Source organism: Globicephala melas, chromosome 6, assembly GCF_963455315.2.
Source record: "Globicephala melas chromosome 6, mGloMel1.2, whole genome shotgun sequence".
Taxonomy (NCBI): Eukaryota; Metazoa; Chordata; class Mammalia; order Artiodactyla; family Delphinidae; genus Globicephala; species Globicephala melas.
The window spans coordinates 27,635,099-27,651,878 of NC_083319.1; the positions used below are offsets into that span (position 1 = coordinate 27,635,099).

The 16,780-nt window shown below is 40.6% G+C and overlaps 2 protein-coding genes across 5 annotated transcripts in view; both read right to left on the reverse strand.

Annotated features, from left to right (window-relative positions):
- TAL2 (TAL bHLH transcription factor 2) overlaps nucleotides 1–16,780 on the reverse strand; it is a 38,051-nt gene that overhangs the window by 14,088 nt on the left and 7,183 nt on the right. For 2 of the 3 annotated variants that reach the window (XM_060300675.2, XM_030859124.2), the window contains exon 2: nucleotides 2,292–2,397. In XM_060300675.2, coding sequence (XP_060156658.1) covers nucleotides 2,292–2,323 — 32 coding nt within the window. In that variant the 5' untranslated portion in view covers nucleotides 2,324–2,397. Of the gene's footprint in view, nucleotides 1–2,291; nucleotides 2,398–16,780 lie in introns of those variants that run through there. The other variant, XM_060300674.1, reaches the window with a different exon arrangement.
- FKTN (fukutin) overlaps nucleotides 1–16,780 on the reverse strand; it is a 102,664-nt gene that overhangs the window by 11,043 nt on the left and 74,841 nt on the right. Inside the window, exons 11-12 of one of the 2 annotated variants that reach the window (XM_070045707.1) lie at nucleotides 14,400–14,509; nucleotides 2,368–2,397 (exon numbers count right to left, since the gene is read on the reverse strand). In XM_070045707.1, the coding sequence (XP_069901808.1) occupies nucleotides 14,412–14,509 (98 nt within the window). In that variant the 3' untranslated portion in view covers nucleotides 2,368–2,397; nucleotides 14,400–14,411. Of the gene's footprint in view, nucleotides 1–2,291; nucleotides 2,398–14,399; nucleotides 14,510–16,780 lie in introns of those variants that run through there. The other variant, XR_011377528.1, reaches the window with a different exon arrangement.

Consider the following 16,780-nt stretch of genomic DNA (forward strand, 5'->3'; position numbering starts at 1 on the left):
ACTTTCTACCATACCTTTATTAAATCTGCTTTTTCATTTGCCTATGTTTATTTTGCTCTTTCTCCATCTCCCATTCTTAGATTGTTTATTAATTTTCATTCTTTCTTGTTTAATAAGAAAAGCATTTCAGGCTATGAATTTTCTTCTGATATACCTTTGGTGTCATCCGTCACTTCCATTTGCAGTATCTTTGCCATTAGCCTCTAACATCTGTTGTTTACTTTTCTTTTGAAACTTTTAAAAAATTTCCTTATTGCTGTATTTTTTGGTAACCATGTGCTATTAACTTCTAATTTTATTGCAGTGTAGTCAAAGGTATGCTCCATATTGTTTTTGCTTTGGGATATTTATAAAGAGTTTCTCTAGGTAAAACTTCTATAAATCATCCGTAGGTAATAGAAAAGGAGATATAGCCTTTGTTTGAAAAATAAAATTTTTTTATATACATCCATTAAATTGATCCTCTATATTCATGGGAGTTTTGGTCTATTTGATCTGTTAGAGAGAGTTATGTGAAAATCTCCCTCTACTGTTTTGTGTCTGTTCCTTCCTTTTGGTTTTTCCAAGAGTGTTTGCTTTAAATATTTATATCTTGAGATACAATGCATTTTGCACATAAAGACTCTTGGAAGTTTTATTGACTTAAGAGAATTGTGCCCTGTGTCAACATAAAGTGATCTTCTTTGCCTTGCTTCTTCTCATGAATTCCATTTTGTTTTGTGATATTACAACTCCTGTTTATAAATTTGCTTTTTCCAAATAAAACTGTGCCAATTCTTTTACAACTAAATTTGTCAGTATGTGGGTGTTACTTTTGGTCATAGGTTTTATCTTTCTGTGATATTTTATTTGGGAAATTTAAACTCCTTTGAATCCTCTGGGTTTTTTTTTGAGGTACGCGGGCCTCCCACTGTTGTGGCCTCTCCCGTTGCGGAGCACAGGCTCCGGACGCGCAGGCTCAGCGGCCATGGCTCACGCGCCTAGCAGCTCCGCGGCATGTGGGATCTTCCCGGACCGGGGCACGAATCCGTGTCCCCTGCATCGGCAGGCGGACTCTCAACCACTGCACCACCAGGGAAGCCCTCCTCTTTTTTAAAAGCGCCCCCATCTCCATTTTGAATTCTTTAAAGCAAGTCTCATTCTAGTTTACTTGCTTTTGATGAATGAATGCAAGACAGCACTGACTCATTTCTCCAAACAGCTGCCTTCAGCTTGCCCTGCTTTCCGTCAGAAGTCACATAGCTTGTTTCTGTGAAATGAATGCTTCTAAGGCCATGGAAGGAGTTTCTGGTGATTGCTTAATTTGTTTTTTAAGGAGATGAGAAGAACATTCTGGCTGCTGCATGGAGGGGGCCAATAAATGATGTGGGGAGACTAGGAAGCTGTGACAGGAATACAGACGAGAGAGGATGATGGCTTGACCTAGGGGGTGGCATCGAGCACCAACTCTGGGCCACACACTGAATTCTCTACCGCTATTATGTAGCACTAAGTACTAAGTGTCACACTAGGCATTTCACCCAATTTTCTCATTTAATATGAGAAATTATATATTTTCATTATAAAGTTACATGACAAGGTGTTATCCTAGACAAAACAAAATACCACTCCCCCACAATTTAGCTCCCAAATAAATTGAGTATTTAAATAAATTCTAAAATGTATGCCCAAAGAAACAAGCCTTCAAACACAGCTGACTGTTTTACTAGCAATTTTTACACAAACGTCTTTTCAGAGCCAGCAGGGGCTATAAATTCTCGTGGATGTTAATGTCACTCCATTCATAGGACTCACAGGGCAAACTGATTAGCTAACCTCCTCTTCCCGCCTCCCCTACTCTACCCTCCCCTGAATGAAAAAAATAACAGAGCAAGTAGCTGCTTTATGATGAAAGCGGGTGATGTGGGAAACCAGGGTACGTGGAAGGAAGAAATACACTGATGTGGCCCACATCTTTACCCGAGCGTTGGGAGGGATGAGAGCTTTGATCTTCTCTCCTAAGGAAAGAGAGATCTGGCTGTTTCATCATCATTTGGGGACTTCCCTGAGGTCATTCCCTAATCATGACAGAAAAGTAAAGCTGCTAGAATCTTTAGGCCAGAGTCCCTGAGGCACACAGGTTTTGTGGCCCTGGACACACTCATAGATAGGAACAACAAAGGAAAAAAATTATACTGATTTAGGAGGAAGCACACCTGCCGTCCACTGGGTTTTTCCCCCCTGCAGCACACTGTGACTTTCAGTGACAAAAGAGGAGAAACAATATTACTCTGTAAATAAGTTATCCTTACTTGGAAGCTTGCCACAGCCTGTTACCAAACATCCTCCATCTAAGAAGGAGTGAACGAACGTTGAATCTCAGGGATGGTCCTCAACTGGATCCACATGTAAGGAGCCCTGTTTGAATAAAGAAGGTGGAGGTGAGGAGAGTGATCCGACCACAATCCGGAATCAGATTTGCAAAGGTTCTCTGTACCGTTGTTCATCTGCCCCGTTGATGCCCTTTCTTCCTGTCTCCCCTCTTTTCTGTCTGCTAACCCAGTGCCTTGCCTGGGATAAGCACAATGATGAGGCTACTGGTTTGCATTTAAGTAGAGGAATTTGTTAATTGGTCTAGAGGCTCACTGCTGCATTGTAACTTTCTCAAACTGGCCACTTATTTAAGAAATAAAAAGCTGGTCAAATTGCAAAAAGAAATTACTCTTCTGAGCCTGTTTTCTATAAACTGGGAGTAATAAATACTCATTGATATGCTGTGGACTAAGTGGGAAAAGGTACTGAGAAATACCAAATGGAAAGCAGCTTTGTATAGAAGCTGAGAGGCCTTTCATTAGGCTTTGGAGGCAGACTGGTGTTTGAATTCCTGCTCTGACACCAGCTGCCATCCTGGGCAGGTTACTTAACTTCTTCCAGTCTCAATTTTCTCAGCTGTAAACTGGAAATAACATCAACTTCATGGATTATTGTAAAGACTCAGTGCACTAATGTACATGAAGTTAGTGACTAGGAGTAAATGCTTTAAAACAGTGGTAATAGGCATCTAATAAAATCATAGTTGCTCAATAAATACTCATTTTATTACCAGAAAACTCTACCCAAAAACTAGATGGGGAATATGAACACATGCCTCTAATTTTCTCCAAAGGGTACTTTGATATTTTTCTTTCATTTGTCCAACTCAGTATCCTGGCTCTCACCTCTCTCCTCCCAGTTGCTTTGGGTCCCGTGCTACTAAGAAGCATTTATTTCCTTCCACTAATTGAAGCCAACATCCCAGGGCTGGATGGATTAAGGAGATGTCAGAGAGGGGGGAAAGAAAAGCTTCCCTTGAGCATCAGGCTCTCTCTTCCAGTTAATTTTCACTCTCCAGCTCCCCAGACCCAGTACCCCTTGGTAACTGCCCCCCACCACACACACACATTTCTCCACCAAGACACCTGGTGTTGAGGCCAGGCGGGTATTTCTGTCCAGAGCAAATGTTGACCGTCGCAGCAAAAACCAGGACAGGTAACTGCCTCAAGTGAGTGGGCTTTTCTTCCCTTAGTTACCAAGTAGCGGGATGCACAGCCCTGGGTGTGCCCAGCTGCTGACACTCTCAAGACCAGGCTGGCTTGGCCTCAACTTTGTAGGCCTGGAGCTGTGAGTGCTTCTATTTCCAGCCAATAAACCGAAGTGCAGTGGGAAAGCAAGGGTGGTGAGGGTGGGCAGAACCAGGTACTGGAGAAAAGAAAGGGGTGGGGTGCGACTCCCCTCTTCCACTTTACATTCTCTGCTCTTTGTAGAAGAGACATGATTCATCAACGGGTCCCCTAGATGAGGATTTAGATGCTCTGTGGGCAGCAGATAAGAGTGCAGCCTTCTTGCAGAAAGCAAATTCATTGAATACTCCCCATAAAGTCAATAATGTCAGGCTTATCAGCTGTCCTCATTCCTCATGCAGCCCCGGGGGACCAGGACTGGAAATAAAGGCCACAGCTCCAGGGGCTGGAGCGTGAAGGTGCAGAATTGGGCTGGGGAGGGTCCTCTGTCTCCCTGGGCTGAGTTTTAGGCAGGTGGGGGGAAATCTGCCAGGCCTGAGCTGCCCAGCGCCCTCAGCTTCCCAGACTGACAAATCCCAAACCAAACACATATACTGAGGGGATGAGGGAGGCACTCCCTGACCCCTCAAATCCAGCAGATGTTTTCAGGAGGCTCCCCTGGGGCATCTTAGGAAGATTAAAGGATGTTACTTTAAATCTAACCAATAAAAAACCTTCAGAGGAAACCCTGACTTCTCACCACAATTCTCACCTCTGTTTTTCATAACACAGATACTTCTGCACTACCCAAGAGCACATCCATCTCTTCTAGCTGGTGGAGATTTGGTTTCTTTGGAAATTGTCTGAAACAAGTGGGTTTATCAGCTGAGGTTTCAGACCCGATTTTGAGATTTACGCTGTAGCTGAAGCAGACTGTTTAACAAGATATACCTGTGCTTGGCTCCCCTCCATTCACCACCCCTATGATCCCAGCAGATGGGGTCCCAAGCTTTCCTGGGGGGATAGGAGGTAGGGTGGAGAGAGTGATGTCAGTTGTTAGCAAAGCTGTGCTTCTAGTACAACTAGAATACCTCTTCTTCACCCTTTGGAGACCAGAGTCTTCAGAGATGAACAGACAATAGGGAAATGAGGACCAGGTTAAGACCCCGAATTGAACACCTCTACTGGGTCCATCTCCTCTCCTGGCTTCAGTTCCCCCAGATCCCAGAGCTAGGCCTTGTGGTGTCCCCACAGGGACAGCCCATCCTGTCCTGGCTTCTGACTGAAGGAGCAGGTGTAGAAATAGCTCCAGCCTCTTCCCCACAGCTCTCACATTGCCTGCACTGTGGGGCCCAGGCCTAACGCTGACTTCCCCAGAGCCTAGGACCTCACTACTGACTCTCCTGCCCCAATTCATCTAACTGAGCCTTGGCCCTCAAATGCCTGTTCTAATTCCTGGAGCCCCGTGGATAAGACCCTACCCTGGTCCCAGCGTGCTTTTCTGAGGCCGGCAGCACTGATCTTGAGCCCCACTTCCCAGAGCAACACCAAGTACCCCTCAGTCTCAAGCACTTCCTGCTCCTGGACTCCCTGTGTCCGTGCCTGGAACTGGCTGGGAATTCCTAGGATTGACCTTACCTGAGTCACCTGAGTGGCTTACGACCACCTGGCTAAGTCTCTGTCCTCTGTCCTGCAACTGTACGGATCCCAGGGTTTTGGGGATGAGTCTGTGTGAACCTAAATTTCCCCAAATCCCTACTCCGCCCTTGAAAGAGCTTCATGAATGTTTGTTGTGTCAATGAATGAACCTCGGCCCTTAGCACTGTGGCTGTGAGTAGTAATCTAGTCAGAAGTGTTTATTGAAGGCATCATGCTCTGATTCAAATAAACCTTCTCTATTTTCTCTCACCCGTATGTTACAGCAGGATATTTACTGCCCCCACAGTCTGCTCCTTGCCCACCTTTCTATTTGTATTTTTTACTACTTATCCATATATAGACAGATGGTCTTTTTCACTGCTCCATAAAGCCCATTCTGGGACTGTACTGATTCCTTCTCTTCAAGAATGCTTTCTTGCCTTTCTTCATTTATTCAAATTTTCTGTTCATTAAGTCTTAGGATCCAGCTGAACTTCACTGTCCCTCTCCCTGTCCTCCTTCCCGGAGCTTTTTCTAGCCTCAGACCACCTTCTACAAAGTGTGGGATCTTTGGTTCCCCTACCTAAGCCTGGTCTTTGAAATTCAATTCTTTTAAGTGTTATGTTGTTTGTTTGTTTGTTTTTTGCGATACGAGGGCCTCTCACTGTTGTGGCCTCTCCCATTGCCGAGCACGGGCTCTGGACGCGCAGGCTCAGTGGCCATGGCTCACGGGCCCAGCCGCTCCGTGGCATGTGGGATCTTACCGGACTGGGGCCCGAACCCGTGTCCCTTGCATCGGCAAGCGGACTGTCGACCACTGCGCCACCAGGGAAGCCCCTGTTGTTTTTTTTAACATCTTTATTGGAGTCTAATTACTTTACAATGGTGTGTTAGTTTCTGCTTTATAAAAAAATGAATCAGCTATATATATATATACACATGTCCCCCTATCTCCTCCCTTCCACCCTCCTTTCCCACCCCTCTAGGTGGTAACAAACCACCAAGCTGATCTCCCTGTGCTATGTGGCTGCTTCCCACTAGGTATCTATTTTAGGTTTGGTAGTGTATATATGTCCATGCCACTCTCTCACTTTGTCCCATCTTACCCTTCCCCCTCCCCGTATCCTCAAGTCCATTCTCTACTACATCTGCGTCTTTATTCCCATCTTGCCCCTAGGTCCTTCATGACCATTTTTTTTTTTTTTTTAGATTCCATATACATGTATTAGCATACGGTATTTGTTTTTCTCTTTCTGACTTACTTCACTATATATGAAGGACTCTAGGTCCATCCACCTCACTACAAATAACTCAATTTCGTTTCTTTTTATGGCTGAGTAATATTCCATTGTGTATATGTGCCACATCTTCTTTATCCATTCATCTGTTGATGGACACTTAGGTTGCTTCCATGTCCCGGCTATTGTAAATAGAGCTGCAATGAACATTGTGGTACACGACTCTTTTTGAATTATGGTTTTCACAGGGTATATTCCCAGTAGTGGGACTGTTGGGTCATATGGTAGTTCTATTTCTAGTTTTTTAAGGAACCTCCATACTGTTTTCCATAGTGGCTGTATCAATATACATTCCAGGCAACAGTGCAAGAGGGTTCCCTTTTCTCCACACCCTTTCCAGCATTTATTGTTTATAGATTTTTTGATGAGTGCCATTCTGACTGGTGTGAGATGATATCTCATTGTAGTTTTGATTTACATTTCTCTAATGATTAGTGATGTTGAGCATCCTTTCACGTGTTTGTTGGCAATCTGTATATCTTCTTTGGAGAAATGTCTAGTTAGGTCTTCTGCCCATTTTTGGATTGGGTTGTTTTGTTTGTTTGCTATTGAGCTGCATGAGCTGCTTGTAAATGTTGGAGATTAATCCTTTGTCAGTTGCTTCATTTGCAAATATTTTCTCCCATTCTGAGGGTTGTCTTTTCATCTGGTTTATGGTTTCCTTTGCAGTGCAAAAGCTTTTAAGTTTCATTAGGTCCCAGCTGTTTATTTTTGTTTTTACTTCCATTTCTCTAGGAGGTGGGTCAAAACGGAGCTTGCTGTGATTTATGTCATAGAGTGTTCTGCCTATGTTTTCTTCTAAGAGTTTGATAGTGTCTGGCCTTACATTTAGATCTTTAATCCAGTTTGACTTTATTTTTGTGTATGGTGTTAGGGAGTGTTCTAATTTCATACTTTTACATGCTGTCCAGTTTTCCCAGCACCACTTTGAAGAGGCTGTCTTTTCTCCACTGTATATTCTTACCTCCTTCATCAAAGATAAGGTGACCATATGTGCGTGGGTTTATCTCTGAGATTTCTATCCTGTTCCACTGATCTATATTTCTGTTTTTCTGTCAGTACCATACTGTCTTGATTACTGTAGCTTTGTAGTATACTCTGAAGTCAGGGAGCCTGATTTCTCCAACTCCGTTTTTCTTTTTCAAGACTGATTTGGCTATTCGGGGTCGTTTGTGTTTCCATACAAATTGTGAAATTTTTTGTTCTAGTCTGTGAAAAATGACAGTGGTAATTTGATAGGGATTGCATTGAATCTGTAGATTGCTTTGGGTAGTATAGTCATTTTCACAATGTGGATTCTTCCAATCCAAGAATATGGTATATCTCTCCATCTGTTTGCATCATCTTTAATTTCTTTGATCAGTGTCTTATAATTTTCTGCATACAGGACTTTGTCTCCTTAGGTAGGTATATTCCTAGATATTTTATTCTTTCTGTTGCAAAGGTAAATGGGAGTGTTTTCTTAATTTCACTTTCACTTTCAGATTTTTCATCATTAGTGTATAAGAATGCAAGAGATTTCTGTGCATTAATTTTGTATCCTGCTACTTTACCAAATTCATTGATTAGCTTTAGTAGTTTTCTGGTAGCATCTTTAGGATTCTGTATGTATAGTATCATGTCATCTGCAAACAGTGACAGCTTTACTTCTTCTTTTCCGATTTGGATTCCTTTTATTTCTTTTTCTTCTCTGACTGCTATGGCGAAAACTTCCAAAACTATGTTGAATAATAGTGGTGAGAGTGGGAAACCTTGTCTTGTTCCTGATCTTAGTGGAAATGGTTTCAGTTTTTCACCATTGAGAACGATGTTGGCTGCAGGTTTATCATATATGGCCTTTATTATATTGAGGTAAGTTCCCCTATGCCTACTTTCTGGAGCATTTTTATCATAAATGGGTGTTGAATTTTGTCAAAAGCTTTCTCTGCATCTATTGAGATGATTATATAGTTTTTCTCCTTCAATTTGTTAATATGGTTTATCACACTGATTGATTTGCATATATTGAAGAATCTTTGCATTCCTGGGATAAACCCCACTTGATCATAGTGTATGATCCTTTTAATGTGCTGTTGGATTCTGTTTGCTAGTATTTTGTTGAGGATTTTTGCATCTGTGTTCATCAGTGATATTGGCCTATAGTTTTCTTTCTTTGTGACGTCTTTGTCTGGTTTTGGTATCAGGGTGATGGTGTCCTCATAGAATGAGTTTAGGAGTGTTCCTCTCTCTGCTATATTTTGGAAGAGTTTGAGAAGGATAGGTGTTAGCTCTTCTCTAAATGTTTGACAGAATTCACCTGTGAAGCCATCTGGAACTGGGCTTTTGTTTGTTGGAAGATTTTTAATCACGGTTTCAATTTCTGTGCCTGTGATTGATCTGTTCATATTTTCTATTTCTTCCTGGTTCGGTCTTGGAACATTGTGCGTTTCTAAGAATTTGTCCATTTCTTCCAGGTTGTCCATTTTATTGGCATATATTGCTTGTAGTAATCTCTCATGATCCTTTGTATTTCTGCAGTGTCAGTTGTTACTTCTCCTTTTTCATTTCTAATTCTATTGATTTGAGTCTTCTCCCTTTTTTTCTTGATAAGTCTGGCTAATGGTTTATCAGTTTTGTCTATCTTCTCAAAGAACAAGCTTTTAGTTTTATTGATCTTTGCTATCGTTTCCCTCATTTCTTTTTCATTTATTTCTGTTCCTATCTTTATGATTTCTTTCCTTCTGCTACCTTTGGGGATTTTTTGTTCTTCTTTCTATAATTGCTTTAGGTGTAAGGTTAGCTTGTTTATTTGAGATGTTTCCTGTTTCTTAAGGTAGGATTGTATTGCTATAAACTTCCCTCTTAGAAGTGCTTTTGGTGCATCCCATAGGTTTTGGGTCATTGTGTCTCCATTGTCATTTGTTTCTAGGTATTTTTTTATTTCCTCTTCGATTTCTTCAGTGACCTCTTGGTTATTAAGTAGTGTATTGTTTAGCCACCATGTGTTTGTAGTTTATACAGATTTTTTCCTGTAATTGATATCTAGTCTCATAGCGTTGTGGTCAGAAAAGATAGTTGATACATTTCAATTTTCTTAAATTTACGAAGGCTTGATTTGTGACCCAAGTTATGATCTATCCTGGAGAATGTTCCATGAGCACTTGAGAAGAGTGTGTATTCTGTTGTTTTTGGATGGAATGTCCTTTAAATATCAATTAAGTCCATCTTGTTTAATGTATCATTTAAACTTGTATTTCCTTATTTATTTTCATTTTGGATGATCTGTCCATTGGTGAAAGTGGGGTGTTAAAGTCCCTTACTATGATTGTGTTACTGTCGATTTCCCCTTTTATGGCTGTTAGCATTCGCCTTATGTATTGAGGTGCTCCTATGTTGGGTGTATAAATATTTACAATTGTTATACCTTCTTCTTGGACTGATCCCTTGATCATTATGTAGTTTCCTTCTTTTTCTCTTGTAATAGTCTTTGTTTTTTCGTTTTTTTTTTTTTTTTTTTGGTACATGGGCCTCTCACTGTTGTGGCCTCTCCCGTTGCAAAGCACAGGCTCTGAACGTGCAGGCCCAGTGGCCATGGCTCACAGGCCCAGCCGCTCCATGGCATGTGGGATCTTCCCAGACCGGGACACAAACCTGTGTCCCCTGCATCGGCAGGCGGACTCTCAACCACTGCGCCACCAGGGAAGTCCTAGTCTTTGTTTTAAAGTCTATTTTGTCTGATATGAGAATTGCTACTCCAGCTTTCTTTTGATTTCCATTTGCATGGAATATCTTTTTCCATCCCCTCACTTTCAGTCTGTATGTGTCCCTAGGTCAGAAGTGGGTCTCTTGTAGACAGCATATATACAGATCTTGTTTTAGTATCTATTCAGCCAGTCTATGTCTTTTGGTTGGAGCATTTAATCCATTTATGTTTAAGGTAATTATCGATATGTATATTCCTATTACCATTTTCTTAATTGTTTCGGGTTTGTTATTGTAGGTCTTTTCCTTCTTTTGTGTTTCCTGCCTAGAGAAGTTCCTTTAGCATTTGCTGTAAAGCTGGTTTGGTGGTACTGAATTGTCTTAGCTTTTGCTTGTCTGTAAACCTTTTATTTCTCCATCAAATCAGAATGAGATCCTTGCTGGGTAGAGTAATCTTCGTTGTAGGTTTTTCTCCTTCATCACTTTAAATATGTCCTGCCAGTCCCTTCTGGTTTGCAGAGTTTCTGCTGAAAGATCAGCTATTAACCTTTTGGGGATTCCCTTGTGTGTTACTTGCTGTTTTTCCCTTGCTGCTTTTAATATTTTTTCTTTGTATTTAATTTTTGATAGTTTGATTAATATGTGTCTTGGTGTCTTTCTCCTTGGATTTGTCCTGTATGGGACTGTCTGCACTTCCTGGACCTGATTGACTATTTCCTTTCCTATATTAGGGAAGTTTTCAACTATAATCTCTTCAAATATTTTCTCAGACCCTTTCTTTTTCTCTTCTTCTTCTGGGAGCCCTATAATTCGAATGTTCGTGCGTTTAATGTTGTCCCAGAGGTCTCTGAGACTGTCCTCAATTCTTTTCAATCTTTTTTCTTTATTCTGCTCTCTGGTAGTTATTTCCACTATTTTATATTCCAGGTCACTTATCTGTTCTTCTGCCTCAGTTATTCTTCTATTGATCCCGTCTAGAGAATTTTTAATTTCATTTAGTGTGTTGTTCATCACTGTTCGTTTGCTCTTTAGTTCTTCTAGGTCCTTGTTAAACGTTTCTTGTATTTCCTCCATTGTTTTTCCAAGATTTTGGATCATCTTTACTATCATTATTCTGAATTCTTTTTCAGGTAGACTGCCTATTTCCTCTTCATTTGTTAGGTCTGGTGGGTTTTTGCCTTACTCCTTCATCTGCTGTGTGTTTCTCTGTCTTCTCATTTTGCTTAACTTACTGTGTTTGGGGTCTCCTTTTTGCAGGCTGCAGGTTCGTAGTTCCCTTTGTTTTTGCTGTCTGTCCCCAGTGGCTAAGGTTGGTTCAGTGGGTTGTGTAGACTTCCTGGTGGAGGGGACTAGGTCCTGTGTTCTGGTGGATGAGGCCAGATCTTGTCTTTCTGATGGGCAGGTCCACGTCTGGTGGTGTGTTTTGGGGTGTCTGTGGCCTTATTATGATTTTAGGCTGCCTCTCTGCTAATGGATGGGGTTGTGTTCCTGTCTTGCTAGTTGTTTGGCATAGGGTGCCGACCACTGTAGCTTGCTGGTCATTGAGTGGAGCTGGGTCTTGGCATTGAGATGGAGATCTCTGGGAGATTTTTGCCATTTGATATTACGTGGAGCTGGGAGGTGTCTTGCGGACCAGTGTCCTGAAGTTGGCTCTCCTACCTCAGAGGCACAGCCCTGACGCCTGGCTTTTGGGAGGTCTGAGGTTTTCTTCCAGCATTCAGTAGGAGTTGTTCCACGTGTAGATGTATTTCTGATGTATTTGTGGGGAGAAAGGTGATCTCCACATCTTACTCTTCTGCTGTCTTGAAGCCGTATCCAAGTGTTATGTTTTAATCCTACCATCTGTCTCCCCAAAGGACAGGCCTTGTACCTGTGCCCTTGAGGCCACTCTCACTTCTCATCACCAGTCCTCAGGACAGGGCCCTCTCACCAGGAATATTCTGAAATACAGAAAGGCTCTTATCTTACAGAAATATTACTAGGGATTATTAGGAAAATAGAAGTTCAGAGATTAATGCCAAAGGTTGAAATAAAAGTAAAGATAATAATATTAATAGCTATCATTTATTGAACTTCTACTCTGTACTAAGCAATATACCAGGGTTCCTATAATTCTTATAATAACTCTTATGGGCAGGTATTAATTTTAGCCTCATTAGTTGAAAAAAAAATTGGAACTCAGAAGTTAAATAACCAGCCTGAGATCACAAAGCTAGGTAGTGACACCCCTGGATCTGAGTCTAGATCTCTACAACTCCAAAGCTCTTGCTGGTCCCATCAAATCCTCTGGCCCTGCATTGTCCAGTATGCTAGCTACTAGCTATATGATGCTACTTAATTTAATTAAAATCAAAGTAAACAGTGGAGAAAAGACAGCCTCTTCAATAAGTGGTGCTGGGAAAACTGGACAGCATGTAAAAGAATGAAATTCGAACACTCCTTAACACCATATACAAAAATAAACTCAAAATGGATTAAAGGGGCTTCCCTAGTGGCGCAGTGGTTGAGAGTCTGCCTGCCGATGCAGGGGATACGGGTCCGTGCCCCAGTCCAGGAAGATCTCACATGCTGTGGAGCGGTTGGGCCCGTGAGCCATGGCCACTGAGCCTGCGCGTCCGGGGCCTGTGTTCCGCAACGGGAGAGGCCACAACAGTGAGAGGCCCGCGTACCGCAAAAAAAAAAAAAAAAAAAAAAAGATTAAAGACCTAAATGTAAGGCCAGACACTGTAAAACTCTTAGAGGAAAACATAGGCAGAACACCGCATGACATAAATCACAGCAAGATCCTTTTTCACCCCCCTCCTAGAGAAATAGAAATAAAAACAAATGGGACCTAATGAACCTGAAAATCTTTTACACAGTGAAAGAAACCATAAACAATACAAAAAGACAACCCTCATAATGGGAGAAAATATTTGCAAACAAAGCAACTGACAAAGAATTTATCTCCAAAATATACAAGCAGCTCATGCAGCTCAATATCAAAAAAACAAAAAACCCAATCCAAAAATGGGCAGAAGACCTAAACAGACATTTATCCAAACAAGATATACAGATTGCCAACAAACACATGAAAGGATGCTCAACATCACTAATCATTAGAGAAATGCAAATCAAAAACCCAGCAAGGTATCACCTCACACTGGTCAGAATGGCCATTATCAAAACCTTTATAAGCAGTAAATGCTGAAGAGGGTGTAGAGAAAAGGGAACCCTCCTGCACTGTTGGTGGGAATGTCAATTGATACAGCCACTATGGAGAACAGTATGGAGGTTCCTTAAAGAACTAAAAATAGAACTACCATATGACCCAGCAGTCCCACTGCTGGGCATATACCCTGCAAAAACCATAATTCAAAAAGAGTCATGTACTACAATGTTCATTGCAGCTCCATTTACAATAGCCAGGACATGGAAGCAACCTAAGTGTCCATCAACAGATGAATGGATAAAGAAGATGTGGCACATATATACAATGGAATATTACTCAGCCATAAAAAGGAACGAAACTGAGTTATTTGTAGTGAGGTGGATGGACCTAGAGACTGTCACATAGAGTGAAGTAAGTCAGAAAGAGAAAAACAAATACCATATGTTAACACATACATATGGAATCTAAAAAAAAAAAAAAGAAAGAAATGGTCAGAAGAACCTAGGGGCAAGATGGGAATAAAGATGCAGACCTACTAGAGAATGGACTTGAGGATACGGGGAGAGGGAAGGGTAAGCTGGGACAAAGTGAGAGAGTGGCATGGACATATATACACTACCAAACATAAAATAGATCGCTAGTGGGAAGCAGCTGCATAGCACACGGAGATCAGTTCGGTGCTTTGTGACCACCTATAGGGGTGGGATACGGAGGCGGGGAAGGAGGGAGACGCAAGAGGGAAGAGATATGGGGACATATGTATATGTATAACTGATTCATTTTTTTATAAAGCAGAAACTGACACACCATTGTAAAGCAATTATACTCTAATAAAGATGTTTAAAAAAAATCAAAGTAAACATTTAGTTCCCCATTTGCACTTGCCACATTTCAAGTGCTCAAGATCACATGTGGCTCGTGGCTACTGTCTTGGACAGTGCAGGCAGAGTCATTTCTAGTATCAGAGAATGCTCTGTTTGACAGCACTGTTGTAGATATTCTCTGGTCTTCCACTAGGATATAGGGGAAACCTGGTTCCTAGCAAATTGTGACCGCATGACATGAGGAGAGGACAGCTTCTTAAAAGCTAAGCCTTTTGCTTTGTGAGCTCACCCTTCAGTTTTTCTAAGCAGGATCTGGCTGGATTAAACAGTTGCACAGTTTAGGCTCCAAAACAAACTCATACACACTCCAACTATGCGATGATCGTTCTTCTAAGACACCTGAAAGACATTTGGTGGTAATACATTTTCAGAAAATTAGTCAACCAGTCACCTTTCCTGCAGTATTCTCTAGAAAATATTCTCCAAAGTATTGAGACTAACTAGAAAAAAAAAAAGAATTTAAATTAAAAAAAACTGGTGATAAATATGAAATTAGTTAAAGTTAGAGACCTAAGAACAATGACACCAGCTGCTAAAGGGCTTTTGCTGATAAATATTCTTGGGGAAAAGTCAACTATAAAGGACACAAAAGAATGCAAAAATAAATTTTAAAGAGGGTTATTAAATTTACAGAGTAAATCAATACAGAATTGGAGGAGAAAAAGAGAAAAACAAAACAAAAAGCTAAAAATCTGTCTTCCAAAGACTGAGACAAGATTATTCCTTTTTATTTTATTATGAAGAGTGTTACATATTATGAACGTTTATAAAATGTTTAAGGACACTCTAGTAAAATCATAGTCAAACAATGGTGCAAAGAACACATTTAAAAAGAAACCATAAGAGAGACAACTACAGTATTTGGTGTTTTCACTATCTAAAATTTTAGCCATCCTAATAGCTGTGCAGTGGTATCTCGTTGTGGTTGTAATTTGCATTTTCCTGATGGTTAACAATGTTGAACATTTTTTTTAAGTTTATTAGTTATCAGTACTGTAGTCCTCTATCTTTACTTCTCTATCATTGACAACTTTAACTCCTTCCAGAAAATGTTTTTACACTTACCACCTTTACTTAGAAGTTTATATATAGTTTTGGTATTTGTTACAGGGGGACTAGTAAGGGAAACTTTATTAAAGAGGAACTGGGAAGATACCAATTTAGATTAGAAATAAAAGGAGTAGGGAATTCCCTGGCAGCCCAGTGGTTAGATTCTGTGCTTTCACTGCTGGGGCTCGGGTTCAATCCCTGGTTGGGGAACTAAGATCCCACAAGCTGCATGGCATGGCCCCCCCCCCAAAAAAAAAGAAAAGGAAAAGAAGAGTAGTAGTAATTTTCAGTAAATGTGCACATTTTCACAAAATTTCTAGAAAATGATTTATTAAGGAAGAGGAATATGCTGAAATTCAGCAGATTTTGTATTTTTGTGTCCAAGGAAAAAAAATAAGATCCCAAAACACAAAGTATGATGTGGCAGAGCTGACACCAGCTGAACACCTGTAAGCTCATACCAGTGACAACACAGAAAATGGTTTCTAATTATTAGCTGAGCAAGATCTGGTTTATTAATATTTACTTCAGGAAGATCACATGATGTGTTCATGGGAGAAATTATGACAAAGAAAAATTGTAACTTCTTCCCCTTCCCCATTTTGAGATATAACTGACATATCACATTGTATAAGTTTAAGGTGTACAACGATGATTTGATATATGTACATATGGTGAAATGATTACCACCATAAGTCAACATCCATTACCTCAGTTAGAAATTTTTGTTTTCTTGTGATGAGAACTTTTAAGATCTACTCTCTTAGCAGCTTTCAAATATACAATATAGTATTGCTAACTACAGTTATCATGCTGTACATTACATCCCCAGAACTTACTTATATCTGGAAGTTTGTATCTTTTGACCACCTTCAACTAATTACCCCAGCCCCTACCCCCTGCTTCTGGCAACCACCAATCTGTTCTCTGAGTTTGTTTGTTTATTAGAGTCTACATATGCAATCATACAGCATGTCTTTTTCTGACTTTTTTTCCTTAACATAATGACCTCAAGGTCCACCTACGTTGTCACAAATGGCAGGACTTCCTCTTTCTTGTGGCTGAATAATATTCCATACTATATATACATCACATCTTCTCATCCATTCATCTGTTGATAGACACTTAGGTTATTTCCATACCTTGGCTATTGTAAATAAAGCTACAGTGAACAGGGGGTGCAGGTATTCCTTCAGGATAGTAATGTCATTTCCTTCGAATATATATCCAGAAGTGGAATTGCTGGATCGTATCGTTCTATTTTTAATTTTTTGAGGAAACTCCAAACTGTTTTCCAGAGTGGCTGTACCAGTTTACAGTCCCACCAACAGTATACAAGGTTTTCTTTTCTCCACATCCTCACATGCCCTTGTTAGCTCTTGTCTTCTTTGACAATAGCCATTCTAACAGGTGTAAGGTGATATCTATCTCACTGTGGTTTTGATCTCCATCTTCCTGATGATTAGTGACGTTGAGCAATTTTTCATGTATCTGTTAGCCATTAGAATTTCTTCTTTAGAAAAATGTTTCAGTTCCTTTGCCCACTTTAAAAATTGGATT